At 68.1% G+C, this 14,306-nt stretch overlaps 1 protein-coding gene across 1 annotated transcript; it reads left to right on the forward strand.

The window, feature by feature from the left end:
* The first annotated feature begins 259 nt into the window (after positions 1-259).
* Positions 260-14,006, forward strand: SCARF2 (scavenger receptor class F member 2). The gene is made up of 11 exons (XM_070475761.1): positions 260-467; positions 4,947-5,005; positions 5,112-5,213; positions 5,394-5,913; positions 6,001-6,219; positions 6,335-6,463; positions 7,024-7,127; positions 7,201-7,318; positions 7,609-7,724; positions 8,712-8,864; positions 9,599-14,006. The coding sequence occupies exons 1-11, from the start codon at positions 316-318 to the stop codon at positions 10,432-10,434; spliced, it is 2,508 nt and encodes an 835-aa protein (XP_070331862.1). The 5' UTR covers positions 260-315; the 3' UTR covers positions 10,435-14,006.
* The last annotated feature ends 300 nt before the right edge of the window (positions 14,007-14,306 follow it).

Here is a 14,306-nt window from a genome sequence, read left to right on the forward strand (position 1 = left end):
GAGGGAAAACGCGGCGGCCGGTGATTCCTCCGGCGGGCCCCTTGCAAGTTTGCCCCAAGTTTGCGCGCGGCCGCCTGGGGGCGGGGGCCGTGCGGAGGGGCGGCGGCGCGGCCGGAGGGTGGGGTCTGGCGCGCGGGGCGGGCGCTGCCGCCTGGCCGGCCGCGGCTGGCCCGGGATCAGGGAGCCGATGTGGAATTTCCTGCCCGGCCCGGCGCCCCTCCTGCCGCCCCCCGCCCGGCCGTGCACTCCGCTTCCGGCCGCTCTCGCAACGGCCGCACCCGCGCCCGCGCCCGCCCCGCGCCTGCCCCGCGGCGCATGGAGGGCGCAGGGCCCCGGGGGGCCGGGCCGGCGCGGCGCCGGGGAGCCGGGGGGCCGTCGCTGCTGCTGCTGCTGCTCTGGCTGCTGCCCGGCCCCGCGGCGCCCCAGGAGCTGAGCCCGCGCGGCCGCAACGTGTGCCGCGCACCCGGGTAGGAGCCGGCCGGGCTGGGGGAGGGGGCCGGAGGGGACGCCCGGGGCCGGGACAGGGGAGGGGGCGCTGGGGACCGCCCTGCGCCGCACGCGCGGGCCCCTCGGGCCGCCCTCCCCGACGCCGGCTCCGCTCCAGGCCGAGCCCGGGCGCCGGGCCACGACGGTGCGTCCGAGGATACCCCAAGCTAGAGGAGAGCGGAGGGCAGCGGGCGCCGGGAGGGCAGACACACGAGGTCCGAGATTTCAGACCCAGAAAAGAAGGACCCTTGGGCCGGGTTGGGAGGGCCGTAAGAAGACGGGAAGCGCCTTACAAGTCCGTGGCAGGGCATGTGCCAGGGCCCGGGCAGACGAGTGTGGCCGAAGCCGGCAGGGAGGGAGGCTGAGAGGCCAGCGGTGGCCTCCTTCCTGCGAGGGGGTAGCCTGGGAGGTCTCGAGGCGAGTGAGAAGCACAGATTGGCGTCTTAGGAAGAGCCGACGTGGGTGGGAAGAGGGTGGTTGCGGAGCGGGGCGTCGAGGGGCCCAGGAGCGGGAACAGGACAAGGGCGGGCGCTGGCCTCGGGAGGATGCGGACCTTCCCGGGTGGGATGTGGGTGCCCCGAAGAGCCGGCTGGGGAAGCCAGTGTGGGCCGGGGTGGGGGGAGGGGGGAACAGGCCTTGTGCGGGGGGCGGGGAACCGGGGCCCAGGACCGTGCACGGAGGACCGAGAGCGCGGGCCAGAAGCCGGAGGTGGCGCTGGGGTCGGAGGGCCCGGTCGGCCTGTCAGGGGCCACTGCGAGGTCAAGGGCATCTCCGCGCGGGGGCGGGGATCCGGCGTGTGCGGGTGATCTGGCGCGGGCGGGAGGCGCCAGGCGGGCGGGCGGGAGGGCAGCTGGAGGGGCTGCCACCGGCCCCCGGCAGGCAGTCGGGACGCCCGGGGCCGCAGGGCCCAGGGAGGCCGCGTCCGGGGGCAGGGCGGTCGCCGCAGACAAGGGGGCTGTGAGGGGCCGCGCGGGGTTTCCGAGCTCGCATCCCGAGGCGCGCAGACCCCTCCCCGCTGTCAGCCCCGCCTCCGGGGCGGGGGCCGGCTTGGCCCGCCATCTGCTTCACATCGACGCCGCCGCCGCCTCCCGGGCCTCCCGGGCCTCCCCGGCCCCAGGAATGCGGCGGCGGCGGCGGGCGGGGCTGCCTGGAAGGGGGAGGGCGCGATCGCCGCCGGCCTGTGCCTCGCCTCAGCCCTCCTTCCCAATGGGGGTCCCTGCCGGGTAGCCGATGGCCGGCCGGCCGCGTTCCCCCGCCCCGGACCTCCCCATCGGACGCCTGTTCCAGTAGCCGGGAGCCTGGGCTGGGTTTCAGATCCTGGGGCCTCCGCATCCGAGTGGCCTCGGGCACATCGCTTAAGCTCTCCGGGCTGGGCCCTGCTCCTGACAAATGGTGTTGGGGGTGGCACCCGCCTCGTGGAGGGGAGGGAGGGGGCATGATCCTGGTTCTGTATGGAGGTGGTTAACAGGAACCACTGCCACTGGGGGCCCCGCCTCCCTCCCCAGGGTCTGGACCATCTCTTCCATGACCTTCCCAAGGCTGGGCCTTTCGAAGCTCCACTAGCTGTTCCCTCTGCCTGGAGGCAGGAGGACCACGGGTAGCAGCTCTGTCAGTAAAACCCCAGAGGCTTTCTGTGTGCGGGCCTGGCGGTGCCAGGGTACGGCTGTCGTGTGTGTGTGTGTGTGTGTGTGTGTGTGTGTGTGTGTGTGTGTGTGTAAGGGGGAGACTTTCCACAAGTCATCTGACATCTGGTAAGGGCTAGGGAGGAGGTATTCAGCGTGGAGACCCAACTGGAGGCGATGAGTGAGAGAGGCTGGGGAGAGGAACCCAGAGCAGAGCCTGGCGATGTCGGGGTAGGCCCTGCCTGCTGAGGGCCTGTTGGAAGCGCGCAAGGGGCCCAGGTGGCTGGGATGGGGATGGGGGAGGAGAGACCACCCGAGCTCTGCCCGCTCCCGAGAAGACTGAGGCCCCAGAAACCCCGGGGCAGGAGGTGCGAGAGAAGCAGGCAGGATGAGGTGGCCGGGGTGGGGGGGCAGGGGACACGTGGCCTGTCCATCCTGGGTCCACTTGGGAAGGTCGAGCTGGGTGTTTCTCTGTGCATCATCTGGGAGGGCGCAGAGTCCCAGCCTCTCAGCCTGGAAAGACAGGCCTTACCCTGAGACAGAGTCCACTCGGGGTGGGGGCTTGCAGGGAGGAGGCCCCCAAGGCACTGCCATTGTCTCACTGGGACTCGGAGAGCCTCATGAGGGAGGGGGCGCAGTGGGGGGGTACCCATGGGGGGCAGGAGAGCCCAGCTGCCGTGGACTCCCGGGGGGTGTGGGGGCAGAGGGGAGGGCAGATACTGGCACAGCAAGTGGGCAGTGCGCTTGGGCGGGTTCAGGATCAGGGTCTAAACCAGCACAGCTCCAGCTGCAGTGACCGTGCTCCGTGGGGGGCACCGCCTGCTTGCTGTGGGGCCTGGACTGATGCGCAGGGTCCCGCCTGAGTGTCGGAGCTGCCCTGTCCCCGGCCCTCTTTCTCGACCTCTCACTTTCATTAGATCTGGGAGACCGGGCTGCCAGCCCATCCCAGTCTTTCCTGCCGCCCGTCTCAGGAGGAGGGGTCCCACAGGCTCATTGTCTACATAGGCTCTGTCCCGCCAGCGGGTGGGGTTTTTAGCTCTATTGGGTGGAGCCTGGGTGCCAGTCGTGCTGGGGGAGCTTCCTGGGGCCTGTTCAGCAGGGGCTGAAGCGCACACAGCAACCTTGGGTGAGTTCTTGAGCTGTGCTTAGCCACTCAGTCATGTCTCCGACTCTTTGCGAACCCACGGACTGCAGCCTGGCAGGCTCCTCTGTCCATGGGATTCTCCGGGCAAGAGTACTAGAGTGGGTTGCCATGCCCTCCTTCAGGGGATCTTCCCGACTCAGGAATTGAGCCGGGGTCTCCTGCATGGCAGGCAAATTCTTTACTGGCTGAGTTACCAGGAAATTTCTTGGGTGACTTCTTTTTTTTGTGGGGGGGTGACTTTTTTTTTTGTTTTAGTGCCAAAAGCTGGACACATCTCACTCTCTTAATCCTGCCAAACCTATGGGGACCCATTGTACAGATATAGCAGCTGGCGGTCAGATTAAGTTCTGTGCCCAAGGTCACACAGCAAGTGGCAGACCCAAAAATCCAATGCACCGTCCTGTGGCCCTAAGGCAAGGCTCCCAAGCTGCCAGGGCCAGGCAGCCAGGCCATCTGGGGCAGAAGGCAGGCAGTATTCCCAGGCCGTCCCAGGAGGCCATTCTGGTGGGGTCGCCTGCTGAAGGACCGGCTCCAGAGGCTCTCCATCCAGAGTCCTGGGCTCAGGCTGGCAGAAGAGGCAGGGGGTGACCCAGGGTTTAGTGATCATCTCAAGCTGGGAACATGGAGGGCATCTTCTGAGGGGCCTGCTAAGGGGGGCTCAGCCTTTCCTTTCCCTGACACCCTACACACCAGGGCCATCAGGCCCCTCCCACCTCCTCCACCAACACTTGCCAGTTCTGGGTTCCCATCCTCCCTCCTGTGCCCTGAGGTTGGATGGAGGCCATGTGCCTTTAGGATCTGAGACCGCAAAGACCTGTAGTCTGAGTGTCTGATCCTTCTCAACCTCCTTTGCCCGCAGCGTGGGCACACCCCACCTCAGCACTCATGACCCTCACCAGGGGCCATGGCTTCACTTGGGCAGGGCCGCCAAACCTCTGTGTCTGCCCACCCCATCAGCCCAGGGCTCGGGAGGCTGCCTCACCCCAACATGCGCACTTAGGGAGTTCTTACCTCCTACTGTACCTTGGAAAGCCAAATAAAATTGAGGTTTCATGAAGCTGCAGAGAGGGCGTCCCAGCGTGGCCTTCCTCGAGCCCGAGCCTCGCCCTGGTGCTCCGCAGCCCTCTCTTGCACTTTCCTCACCTGGACAGACTCCCTGGGCATCTCCTGCCCGTCCCCGAGCAAGCCCCTTGCTGAGGCCACCTCGCTCAGAGGCTGCCTGTTTTAGCCCCAACAGGGCATTCTGATATGCTGCCCGACCCAGCCAGTCCTGGCACTGTCTGGGTCTGAACCCTTGACACCCATCGGGCCAGACTCTGCCACATCCTGGGGTGCCCTAGCCTGCCTCACTGGAGCTGGTCCTGGAGGCTCAGAGACCTTTGCTCCACCCCCACCTCACCACTGCCCCTCCTCCGACGCCTGGGGTCTCTTCTCAGGCCTAGTGGATGGGGGAAGAGGGCACAGATCAGGAGAGGCAAGACCCCCAAGTAGAGGGAACTGTGAATTTTTTGGAAGTGGTCTGTTCTCTGCCACCTCCCAGGGTTCGCTCTGGATGGCTGAAACTTGTGACTTACTCCTATAGCAGCGCCTCCGATAACCACCTCCCGAGGGCAGGGTGGGGATTGCTGGGGGCTGGGGGAGGCGGTTCCCAGCGCAAGGGGCTCAGACTCAGGCGCCAGTCTCTCTGCCTGCAGTTCTCAGGAGCTCACGTGCTGCGCCGGCTGGAGGCAGCAGGGGGACGAGTGTGGGATCGGTGAGTGGGTCACCTGGGATCGCGCCCGGGGTGGGGGTGGGGCACGGAGAGCAGGAGACAAGTGCGGCGGCTGGACTAGGGACACCTCGGCCCGTCTCGTCCGCAGCTGTGTGCGAAGGCAACTCCACGTGCTCGGAGAACGAGGTGTGCGTGCGACCCGGCGAATGCCGCTGCCGCCACGGTTACTTCGGGGCCAACTGCGACACCAGTGAGCGCGGATCCCAGCGGGCGCGGGGCGGTGGGGGCAGGGTCCGAGGGGGCGGGGGTCTGAGTGGGGGCGGGGCTTCGAGGGGGCGGGGCCAGGTTCGGGGCGGGGCGCCGGATGGGAAGCGAGCAGGCTCTCTCGCCAGCGCCTGGGCAGCCCGCCCCGTCTCCACTCCTCCTGCAGAGTGCCCGCGCCAGTTCTGGGGTCCCGACTGCAAGGAGCTGTGCGTCTGCCACCCGCACGGGCAGTGCGAGGACGTGACGGGCCAGTGTACTTGTCACGCGCGGCGCTGGGGCGCACGCTGCGAGCATGCGTGCCAGTGCCAGCACGGCGCGTGCCACCCGCGGAGCGGCGCGTGTCGCTGCGAGCCCGGCTGGTGGGGCCCGCAGTGCGCCAGCGCGTGCTACTGCAGCGCCACGTCGCGCTGCGACCCGCAGACGGGCGCCTGCCTGTGCCACGCGGGCTGGTGGGGCCGCAGCTGCAACAACCAGTGCGCCTGCAGCGCGTCGCCGTGCGAGCAGCAGAGCGGCCGCTGCCAGTGCCGGGAGCGCACGTTCGGCGCGCGCTGCGAGCGCTATTGCCAGTGCTTCCGCGGCCGCTGCCACCCGGTGGACGGCACGTGCGCGTGCGAGCCCGGCTACAGGGGCAAGTACTGCCGGGAGCCGTGCCCCGCCGGCTTCTACGGCCTGGGCTGCCGCCGCCGGTAAGCGCGGGCCCCGCCCGGGGAGGGGAGGGACGGACCGGCCGCCGAGGGGCCCGGGCCCCGCCTAGCCTCCCGCCCCTTCCCCAGATGCGGCCAGTGCAAGGGCCAGCAGCCGTGCACCGTGGCCGAGGGCCGCTGCCTGACGTGCGAGCCCGGCTGGAACGGCACCAAATGCGACCAGCCGTGCGCCGCCGGCTTCTACGGCGAGGGCTGCGGCCGCCGGTGCCCGCCGTGTCGCGACGGGCACGCCTGCAACCACGTGACCGGCAAGTGCACGCGCTGCAACGCGGGCTGGATCGGCGACCGGTGAGCGCCGCGCGTGCGCCCCGGGCACGCAGCCCCCGCCGCCCTGCCCCGGCTGCCCCCCGCACTGGACTCCGTGGGCCCTGTTCCCACTGACGCCCCCTCCCCCCGTCCCGAGGTGTGAGACCAGGTGCAGCAATGGCACGTACGGCGAGGACTGCGCGTTCGTGTGCGCCGACTGCGGGAGCGGCCACTGCGACTTCCGGTCCGGACGATGCCTCTGCGGCCCGGGCGTCCACGGGCCCCAGTGAGTGCTCGGGGCCGAGAGGTCCGGGTCAGCATCTGGCACAGGGCTCCAGCCAGACCCCAGAGGCTGCTGTACTGGTGACCAGGCGGGACCCAGGCTTGGCCCTCAGCCAGCTAGGGAGCGACCAGGGGCTCTTGGAGGGCAGTTTCCTGCCCTGGCGTGGAGCTGGCGTTCGAGCCGGATCCGGCGGCCAGGTCAGCCTGTGGTCAGTGGGCTCCCCTGAGCTGATGATATGAAGTGCGCAGGGACCTCCACGTAGACCCACGGGTCTGGTCCGGCAGCCTATTCCCTGCACATCGAGAGTCAGCCCCGAAGTGGGCACCGCGGCCAGTGATCTTGGCCGGTCCCCCAGACTCCCCGGCGCTGGAGTGCACCCATTCGTTTCCGAAACACTGATCGCCCAGGACGTGCTTTAGGTGGGGGTGGCCGCAGTCCCTAGAGAGTGGAGCCAGGGAACGCGGGGCTGGCCGGCCGCGGGGTCGAGCGCGGGAGGCGTCTCGGAGGGCAGCTCGGCGGCGCCCCCAGACCCCGCCCGCCTCCCTGACCTCGCGCTCCCGCAGCTGTAACCTGACATGCCCGCCCGGGCTCCACGGCGTGGACTGCGCCCAGGCCTGCAGCTGCCACGAGGACTCGTGCGACCCGGTCACCGGTGCCTGCCGCCTGGGTGAGTGGGTAGGGGCCGCCGGGCGGGGGCGCGGGGGTCGCTGGCCCCCGCTCTGATCTGGCGCTCCCCACAGAGACCAACCAGCGTAAGGGCGTGATGGGCGCGGGGGCGCTGCTCGCCCTGCTCCTCGGCCTGCTACTCTCGCTGCTCGGCTGCTGCTGCGCCTGCCGCGGCAAGGACCCAGCGCGCGGGTGAGGCTTCGCCGCCCAGCCCTAGCCCGGCGCGCGTCGCGCGGGGTCTGCGGCGAGGTGCTCCCTTCCCGGCCCCGCCCCGTCCCCGGGTGGCACCGCCCCCGTTAGTTCAGGCCCCGCCCCGAGGGGCCCAGTACACTGTAGGCCCCGGCCCCTGTTAGCTCAGGCCCCGCCCCGAGGGGCCGCGTCCACTGTAGGCACCGCCCGGCCGTCCGTGGGTGGGCGCCGGCTGACTTGCCCCGCCCCCAAGGCAAGGCCCAGTCCCCTTCGCTCAGGCCCCGACCCCGCAGGGAGCTCTCGCTGGGGAGGAAGAAGGCGCCGCAGCGCCTGTGCGGACGCTTCAGTCGTATCAGCATGAAGCTTCCCCGGATCCCGCTCCGCAGGCAGAAGCTGCCCAAGGTCGTAGGTAAGGATGAACTGGGAACACCTCGGACGCAGGCGGCTGCGGGGAAGTGGCCGTGACCGGGTCAGTATAGGGACGGCGGGGCCTTGATTGTCCATGGGAGGGTCGAGGAGGGGTGCGCCCAGGGCGAGGAAAGAGGGCTTGCGGATACGGGGGAGCCCGGGAGGAAGGCAGGGGGGTGGCCTGGACGTCCCGTCGCCCCGCAGTCTGCAGGAGTGAACGCACCGTCTGTCCTGGTGCGGAGCCGCAGGTGGACGCGGGACCTGTGCGTGGGAATGCCCTGCCGCAAGAAGCCCCTGCCCCCGGCCCAGATTTCTGGCAGTGCTCAGGGTCTTCCCTGGAAAGGGGGCAGGCTGGCCCCCACCGCGATGTCAGGATGGGTCAGCTGCGGGCTGCAGGGCCTGCCGTTTCCTCTCCTCTCTCTGCACTGGTTCACACCGGGGTGCACGCTCTGTGTCTTTCCCACTTGTTTCCAAAGATGAAGGGGACAAGGTGATGAAGTCTGGGAGGTAACGGTGGAGACCGCGGAGAAAAGCCACGCTGGGCCCGCTCAGCTTGGTGGGGTCTGTGGACACGGGTGTAGGGGCCAGAGCCCGCCTCCTGTTTATGCGAGGGGGACAGGCTGGCAGGCTCTGTGATTCCCTGTTGGCAGGGTCTACATCTGTCGAGGCTGTGCCTGGGGGTGGCAGCCTGCTGAGGTGGGCTGAGCCAAAAGGTGGCCTCCCCACTGCACGTTTGCTCTCAGAAACTGCTCGGGGCAGGGTCTGAAGCTTGGCCTGGAGGGCCTGATGCCGTCTCCCAGCTAGGTGGTCCCTGTTTTCACAACTTTCGGCCTGACCTCGGTCAGCTCCTGGCTGCTGGGAGAGGCCTGTCCTCCTCAGAGTCTTAGGGTACAGCTCGCTAGGTCCCTACCTAACTGTGGCAGGAGGGCTGGTGAGGGCCCTGGCTGGGCAAGGAGGGCCCCCGGCAGCTGTGCCCCCGTCCCCCCAGTGGCCCATCACGACCTGGACAACACACTCAACTGCAGCTTCCTGGACCCGCCCTCGGGCCTCGAGCAGCCCTCACCATCGTGGTCTTCCCGGGCCTCCTTCTCCTCCTTCGATACCACAGATGAAGGCCCCGTGTACTGCGTACCCCACGAGGGTGAGTTGGCCTCTGCTTGGGGTGAGGACCCTTCTCACTCTGACCCAGTGAAGGATTCTTGCTGAAAAGACCTCTGTGCTCAGAGGGACAGGGAGGAAGGGCTGGTGATGCTGTCAGCTGGCGGGGTGGGCACACAGCTGAGGCTGCAGGTCAGGCTTCTGTGCTGCCCAGCACCAGACTGGGCTGGTTGTCTGGGGAGGTAGCCACAGCCAGGTTCACATCTGGGGAGACCAGGCAGAGAGAAGTTTCTGGGCTGGGGGAGGGGCTGGCAAGAGGAGACAGGAAAGGGAGTCTTTGAGGTCTGGAGGCACACTTTCTCAGGAAGCCTTGGCTCACAGACGTCAGGAAGCAACCTCACTCGCTGGACTTCTGGCCCTTCTCCTGCTTCTATCCCCGTGAATGACCCTGAGCAGGTGACCCTGAGCCTTGGAAGGCCTTGCTCTTAAAGAAGGATAAGGACTCGAGAGTCAGAGATGGCGATGGTGGCGGTGGGGGAGGGGTGCGGGGGGCCGAGGTGGGGCTGCGGCCCAGGAAGGAGCCTCTCATCCTGCCTGGGGGCTCCAAGTCAGCGGTCAGCGCGGGGAGCAAACCAGGCCTGTTTGGATGCCAGGACGCCTGAGCGCCAGTGGGGACGGGAAGAGGACAGGAGGGGGCGCCGGCGGGGGCTTGTGCCTGTAGGCTGGAGGGCCGAGCTTTTCCTGCGGGCGGTAACCGTCCCGCTCTTCCCTGGTCAGAGGCGGCCGCCGAGAGCCGGGATTCGGACGTCCCCGCCGCGTCGCCAGTGACCACGCCCGCGGAGGAGGCGGCGCCCCTTCCCGCGTCCTCCGACAGCGAGCGGTCCGCATGCAGCGGTGACGGGCCCGGAGGGGCGCTTTATGCGCGCGTGGCCCGGCGCGAGGCCCGGCCGGCCCGGGTCCAAGACGAGGCCCGAGGTCTGTCGCTTTCGCCATCGCCCGAGCGCCGGAAGCCGCCACCACCCGACCCTGCCACCAAACCCAAGGTGTCCTGGATCCATGGCAAGCACGGTGCCGGGGCCGCTGCAGCCGCCCGTGCGCCCTCGCCTCCACCCGCGGGCCCCGGGGCCGCCCCCAGCCCCAGCAAGAGGAAACGGACGCCCAGCGACACGTCGGCGCGGCCCCCCGGGCTGGCGGAGGAGGGGCCGGCCCTCGCGGCACCCTCCCCGCCTCGGGCTCGGGCTCGGGGCCGCGGCCCGGGCCTCCCAGAGCCCACGGACGCTGGCGGGCCCCCGCGCAGCGCTCCCGAGGCCGCCTCCATGCTGGCCGCCGAGCTGCGCGACAAGACTCGCAGCCTGGGCCGTGCCGAGGGGCCCCCGGGCATGCAGGGTCCCCGAGAGAAGCCGGCGCCTCCGCAGAAGGCCAAGCGCTCCGTGCCTCCCTCCTCACCGGCCCGTTCGCCCCCTGCGCCTGAGGCCCCGGGGCCCGAAAAGGCGGCAGCCGGCACGCCTGGATCCGACACCCCTCGAAAGAAAACCCCCATTCAGAAGCCGCCCCGCAAGAAGAGCCGGGAGCTGGCGGGCGAGCCGGGCCGGGCGGGCGCGCCCACGCTGTAGTAAGGGCGGCCCGTGGGCCTGCAACTTCCCCGCTTAGCAGCACTGCTTGGCGCCCCGCGCCCTGCGCGCCCTCCTCTCCCGGGCGGGACGCTGCGTCTCGCTGGTTCGGGCCCTGAGGCCCTCCTGGACGGACCCGTGCATGCTGCGGCAGGAAGCCCCATCCTGGTGGCTGAGGCCTGACAGGCGCTTCGCTGACCCCTCCTTTCCCACAGCCTCCCTGGGGAGGGCTCCCGTCTGCCCGCTGGGCTCTCCAAGGCCAGGGGCAGGAGGGCTCTGTCTAGAGAACACCTCCCACTGGCCAGAGTGCCTCGTCTGGGCCACCTTCTCACTGGCTGGGGCCAGAAGCACTTCCACCCGGGATGCCTCTCCGGTCAGGGCCTGGCGCCTCTGGCTGGAGGCTCCCTCCCGGCGACCCTGGCCAGAGGCTCCTTCCACTGGCCGAGCCCCAGGGCCTCTGGTTGACAGGAGGAGGGCTGGTCTCTGCTCCTCAGGGGGCTTGGCTGTCCCCCAACCAGTCCTCCCCAGCCTCCCCAGCCCCCTCTGCTGTCGAGCTGGTTTTGATGGCCTCCCAGCACCCCACATGCCTGGGAATCTGAGGGGCAACTCCAGTGGCCTGAGGAGATGTATTTATAGGCCCCCGGCAGGGCTGCTCCCACCCCCCCCACCCCTGGGGGGCCCCAGGATGGGCTCCTCTCAGCAGGGGCTTGGCCAAAGCTTTCTGAATAAAGTGCCTCCCCCCCCAACACCATGGTCTGCCCGCTTCCTCTCTGCTGGGCCTCTGACAAGGACGTCACCCCAAGAAACCTGGCACCCCTTGACCCAAGTGGCATCTGGGAGCCCAGGTGGGTCCCCCAGGACCACGTGGGAAGTGGGTCCTGTCCGTCTGCCCAGCCTTCAGCTTTTTATCCAATGTGTTGGGCATCCACTCAGCCCACCCCCCCCTCCACTGGCAGCTGGTGATGCCGGGGTGGGCAGGAACAGATAGGGTGGTTACAAGGAAGGAGCCCGTGCGCGGCGACTCCTGCCCTGTGCCTTCCCCACCGGCCACCGCTGTGACACTCGGGGCCCCAAGCCCTTTGGTGTGTCTGGGGCAGGTCAGGGGCTGGGGCAGGCCAGGGGCACAGCCTCTAGCTGGGCCACGTCTGGCACAAACAGGACCGTCTGGCCGTGCACAGAGCCCTGCTGTCCGTCTCAATGGGCTCCCTGTCCTCAGCCGGAAACGCTCGGCCGCCCACCCTGCTGGCTGCGGGAGCTGCGGGAGGGGGGAGCATGCCTGGCCCTGAGCCCCAGCTGGCCCCTCTCTGGCCTCGCCTTCTTTCTGCATCCCTTATTCTGTGTCTTCAGGGCTTGTGGCCCTCAGGAGGGCCTCACAAGTGACCTTCCCCAGCTCCATAACCTCACCTCTCTGTGGTGTGCGCTGTCCCCACCCACCTGGACTCCTCCATTGCCCGCCTCTGCCTGGTGGGCCTCTTCCTCACCGCCCCCAACCCTGCTGCCAGCTCTTTCCGTCAGGAGATTCAGCCAAGACGCTCCCATCACCTCCCCATGCCCTCCCTGTGGACCCTGGAACGACCGGAGTGTGACCAGTGCTGGCAGCTCGGGGGTCTCACCTGGTGAGTCTCCGGTCCTCTGGCCGGATGCCACCTGGAGGTCCACGTCGGTGACCCATGCAGGGGCCGAGCCAGCTGAGCGGAGACGCCTCATGGCACGGGTGGACATCTGGCGTGGCTCCCATGGCCGTGGTCCCCGCCTCTGGCCTGGTCGGGCCGCACGTGGAAGGCGGGCTCCCGCTCCCTGGGCACGCAGCTTCCCTAGAGCCAGCCGGGCACCCTCCCAGCCGTGGCCCTGCGCCTGGCCACAGCCTCATCCCTTCCTTCCGGCACCAGGCCGTGCTGGCTGCCAGGCGGAGAACACAGCCTTAACGTCGGCCAGGAGGGGCAGAGGCCCAGCGAGGGCAGGGCACGGACCGAGGAGGGCGTGGAGGGCAGGCGGTGGGTCAGGCGGCAGTGGCTGGGCGCCCCCACTCGCCGTGCCCACCCTGTTGCTCCCCGACCCCCCAACCCCTGCTCCCGCGGGCAAACCACTCCCCGGCCTGGATCAGCACAGTTGGGGCGCCCGGAGGGCTCGGGCCCCATATCTCACGTCCAGCAGGCCTCCCCCGGGCCCCTCCGCCCCCTGCCCCGGAGCCTCTGAGCATCGGAGACCCTGAACTTCAGGAGCCCCTCTGTGTCAGCGCCCCACAGAGCAGGGGCCCCTCTGGCACTTCCTGCAGCAACCCTGCCACCGGCACCCTGGAGGCCAGACGCTGTGGCCTGGGGCACTCAGCCAGGAAGCACCCCCGGACGGTCTAGGTAGCAGCCTGGTGAGGGAGCTGCCGAACCCCACCCCGGCCCAACACCCACTTCCCCCCATGGCCCTGCAGCAGCGCCAGCTCCCAGGGCAGGCGCCACAAAAGGGAACCGCGGCTGCTGGAACCTCTGTTGCCATGGGGACGGGGACCACAGGATTCACATCTGGTAGCGATTGAGGAGGAAAAATTATGAGTCGTGGAAAATGCAAATATTTTTTGTAGCACAGAGCACAAAGGAGCAGGAGGAATGTGGGACTGGAGAAGGCCTGAGCCGGAGCACACGCCACACAGAGGCCAAGCTACATGCACACACGCGTGCACACACGTGCACAGACACACACACTGAAACATACCTGCAGCTACAGCCAGACCAGCAGAGAGACGGAGAGAGGCCACCAGTACCCCCACCCCCGCCCCGGGGCGGAAACAGGCAGCCCTGCCAACACAAACAGAAACGCTGAGGCCGAAGCCCTGTCGCACTGCACACGCACACCAGGAGAACTGGGGGAAACATGGGGGGAGACGCACACACTGAAGCAAACACGCGTGTATGAGGAAGCACACTCTCTCAGCAAAACTCACCTGGAACCGAGAAGGCTCAGCAACGCACACGGTACCACCAGGTGCGGGACACGGAGACAGCACAGACGTGTGGCACAACACAGCCCCCAGCTCAGAGAAGACCTGGGAGAGACACAGACTCTGCAACACGCGTGCGTGCACACACACACACACACACACACACACACACACACACCCCGCAGGCTCCCAGGAGGACCCACAGCGCTCAGTCCACTACATACCAGGAGGCGGACACGGGACGACGCTGCTGAATTTATCTGTGTTGGAGGTCGCACCCCACTGTGAGCCCAGAGCCCGATCCTGAAAGGCCAAGTTGTCCTGGCACGTGCCAGACTCCCTCATCCGTTCTCACAACTCGCTCGATCACCCAGCTCTAGAAAACCCCAGCTGCTACCTTCCCTGGTCAACATCTCTTGTTAGCAAATGTTGCTCCTGCCGCCATCGCGGGAATAAAACCATCCGCTGACTGGTGCATCACTCCGTGCGGTCCTGCAGCCCCGACCCTTGTCTTTGGGTCCTGGTCACTCCTCCGGCTGGTGCCCGAGAGCTCACCCTAGCCCCAGGGAGCCCCCGGGGCCTGTGCGCCAGGGCCTCATCTGTTGGGAGCACAGGAAGAATTTGATCTTTTTTGAGGACTCGATTTCTGGTGTCTGCTTCTTTTGATTTCAGGGTCTGACCATTTTGTCTGTTTGTCTGTGTGTCTGCTTTGAGCTTAAATTGATCGAGTTAGTAGCTGCTGGGAAGATGGTTTGAGGTGGCCACAGACGGTAAGAGCCGTGTGGAGGCCAAGGTTCCCTTAAGGCTGCAGAGAGGCTATGACAAGGCCAGGGGCGCCTCGACACACCCAGCAGTCAGCCCTCTGGGGAGGTTCATGGTATGCAGGGCCCCCCCAAGAAGGCAGTGAAGCTGGGGGGTGGCGTTAGGAGAGCAGAGGTCTGAG

Source organism: Odocoileus virginianus, chromosome 12, assembly GCF_023699985.2.
Source record: "Odocoileus virginianus isolate 20LAN1187 ecotype Illinois chromosome 12, Ovbor_1.2, whole genome shotgun sequence".
Classification (NCBI taxonomy): Eukaryota; Metazoa; Chordata; class Mammalia; order Artiodactyla; family Cervidae; genus Odocoileus; species Odocoileus virginianus.

Coding starts and splice junctions, on each gene's coding strand:
- SCARF2 (XM_070475761.1), top strand. CDS start 316: ATGGAGGGCGCAGGGCCCCGGGGGGCCGGGCCGGCGCGGCGCCGGGGA. Junction 5,914..6,000: donor GGCCTGGGCTGCCGCCGCCG/GTAAGCGCGGGC, acceptor CCCCTTCCCCAG/ATGCGGCCAGTGCAAGGGCC. Junction 6,464..7,023: donor CCGGGCGTCCACGGGCCCCA/GTGAGTGCTCGG, acceptor GCGCTCCCGCAG/CTGTAACCTGACATGCCCGC.